Source organism: Notothenia coriiceps, unplaced genomic scaffold (assembly GCF_000735185.1).
Source record: "Notothenia coriiceps isolate Sejong01 unplaced genomic scaffold, NC01 NC01_scaffold00011851, whole genome shotgun sequence".
NCBI lineage: Eukaryota > Metazoa > Chordata > Actinopteri > Perciformes > Nototheniidae > Notothenia > Notothenia coriiceps.
In genome coordinates, this window is record NW_011344552.1 from 152,282 (window position 1) to 154,903 (window position 2,622).

General features: G+C 39.6%; 1 protein-coding gene across 1 annotated transcript in view; it reads right to left on the bottom strand.

The window, feature by feature from the left end:
- The window catches only part of cap2 (cyclase associated actin cytoskeleton regulatory protein 2), a 19,346-nt gene that overhangs the window by 11,190 nt on the left and 5,534 nt on the right, over positions 1–2,622 (bottom strand). Inside the window, exon 4 of the mRNA XM_010772969.1 lies at positions 1,238–1,315. Within this exon, the coding sequence (XP_010771271.1) occupies positions 1,238–1,315 (78 nt within the window). The remainder of the gene's footprint in view (positions 1–1,237; positions 1,316–2,622) is intronic.

A 2,622-nucleotide genomic window follows, 5' to 3' on the forward strand; every position in this document is an offset into this window, starting at 1 on the left:
TGGTTGGCCAAGCACCAACCCAAACATCTGTCAACAGTAAGTTAATCATGGCGTCGTTTATTGCCACCATCTACCTCATACCTGACAGAGAGATTTGCGATCTTCAGAATTGTTTTAATTAAATCGAACTTTTATCAGCAGACGGAACTGATATAACTGTAATGGCAGATCCATTCTCAGTATAATCTGAATGATTATTCCTACCTTCAAAATCATTTGGCATTACTGGGAAAGGTTTATACAGCATCTTTTTTGTTCAATCAGTATGGAACTGGGATATACACAGTTAAAATGTATGTTTGTCAGTTCCTGGTAACCAGCGCAGCTGAAACTTTTGGCACACACAGGCCAATGGGATGATAATCATATATCAGCTCTCTCACACCACACGCACAAAGAGGCCAACTGGGATCATATTCCACACACAACACAGGCACACACACACACCACACCCAACACACACCACAAACACATCATATTTTCCACTGACTGGATACAGATGCGTACACACACACACACACACACACACACACACACACACACACACACACACACACACACACCTCTCTCTCCCACCCCCCTTTCTCTATACGTGAACATGCTGGGAATGTGTTGTATTAGCGTTTTCTTAGTCAAAGAGCCGTGTAATCCCTCTGTGAACGGCTCGGCCCGCTGGGGAACACAGGAGGGAGGACACACACTGACACACAGAGCTGAGATAATGATCACTTTTGAAACATTTGATGCCGTTTGAAACAGAATGACATGAGAGTTGCATCCCCTGCTGCAGTTAGCTTAGCAACACCAACCACAGCAGCCAATCCTAATGATAAGATCTAGTCACATGACAAAATCAACAAATACCAACAGCAATAATGGTAGTGGGAAAATCATGATAATGTTACTTTAACTGTTGTCAAGGTCTTGGTAGATTACTTGGTGGCACACATGATTTATGTTGCAAATAAAACACCAATAAATAACTTTTTAACTATTGTTTGCCATCCAGTAAAAGTGGTCTGGTTTTACCTAACAGTAAACTCCCCTCAAACAATAGACTCTAATTTTACAGTCTTACACAGGACTCAGAGTTAAGGGTAAAGTGTCAAAAAATATCTGGCACAAAGGCATATTTTCTAGAGTTAAGGTTTCTAAATCAATCCTTTTATTTATTATGCATTATGTAATCAAAGGTCTAGTCAATCATTCTATTATTATCACCATCAGCACGTCGTACCTGTGCAGGTTGCTGGTGAGTGGCCACCATCTTGAGGAAAGTTCTCTGGGTCTGCAGTGCGGTGTTCACCATGTCCGCCTGTCAATCATCAAGAAAAAAGGTTAAATAGGTTTGGATTATAATACGTGTAACAAGCAGCATGTGTAGTGAAAAAAAACAAAAAGGCAGCAAAGATACTTGTTTAGGTTCACTAAAAGATCAATGTTTGGTTTAACAAGTGTTTTACGATATTTAAGAGAAGTTTCACAAGCCGTAGTTTGAATCAGTGAAAATATTTACGTTGGTTTATTTTCTATTTACCGGTAGTATAGTTTCATGGTGCACACACATACTTGCCCTTAACATGTTTCCACTTTGACTCTGATCCATTGAGTGCATGAATCCCCTATACAATATTACCTTGCTCCTTAGATTGCTTTATTAATGTCACTATTTTTGGTGACTTTAGATTGGCCCAGATGTCAAGCAACAGTCCTCTTTAACCCACCTTTCGTTTACCTGTGAGCTTCTCAACCGTTGCCCCCACAGGAAGCGCCTAATCCCTGCGTTTTTAGTTCACTTCCTGCAATTGGGTCAGTTTATGTTCTCACTGCAATTGAACCACATGAGAGTTTGCTTGCTTTGACACCCCTCTCACACTCAGTCTCAGCTGATTGTTTTGGCCCAAACTAGATATTCACAACGGACAAACTAAAGAAGGTTTGATGAAAACTGACTTATATTGGCTTTTGAAAGTGGCTTAATTCATGGAACTAAAACAAAACAAGTCAACCTTTCACATGGGACACGAACACCAGTCTCCTGGCTGCAGTGTTTGTGTAACTCCTTCACCCCCCCCTACGTGCCTATGTAAGCAAACTTCTATGGACTTTAATTTAAAATGAATTTGTTAACATAAAAAAATAAACCTAAGAGAAAATACATTTCCCTCAAATTGTGATTGACAGTTTGTGTTTGCATGATGGTGTATTCTGAACATAGAGAATATTACAGTGCATGACATTCTTTCAATCTCTTTCGTTTATGCTTTCATCGTGTTCTCCCAAGCTTATTGAAATCCAGGGCTGTGAATCTGTCTGTCTTACACATACAAAAGAAAAAAGACACACACACACACACACACACACACACACACACACACACACACACACACACACACACACACACACACACGCTCACTCATGGCCGTTTCTCTCCAAAAAACAAAAAAAGTATAATTCAACACCACAGACGATTCGTTATACTTCTTTTTGGGATGTTATTATTTTTTGTAGATTTGTTGAGTACGTGTTTCCCCATATTTCGGAGCAGTAGTAAAGGTAAGGGAGAAATAGACTGTTATAAAGAGTATTCTTCTTCCAGAATGTTCTTAGTGTGATACAAAA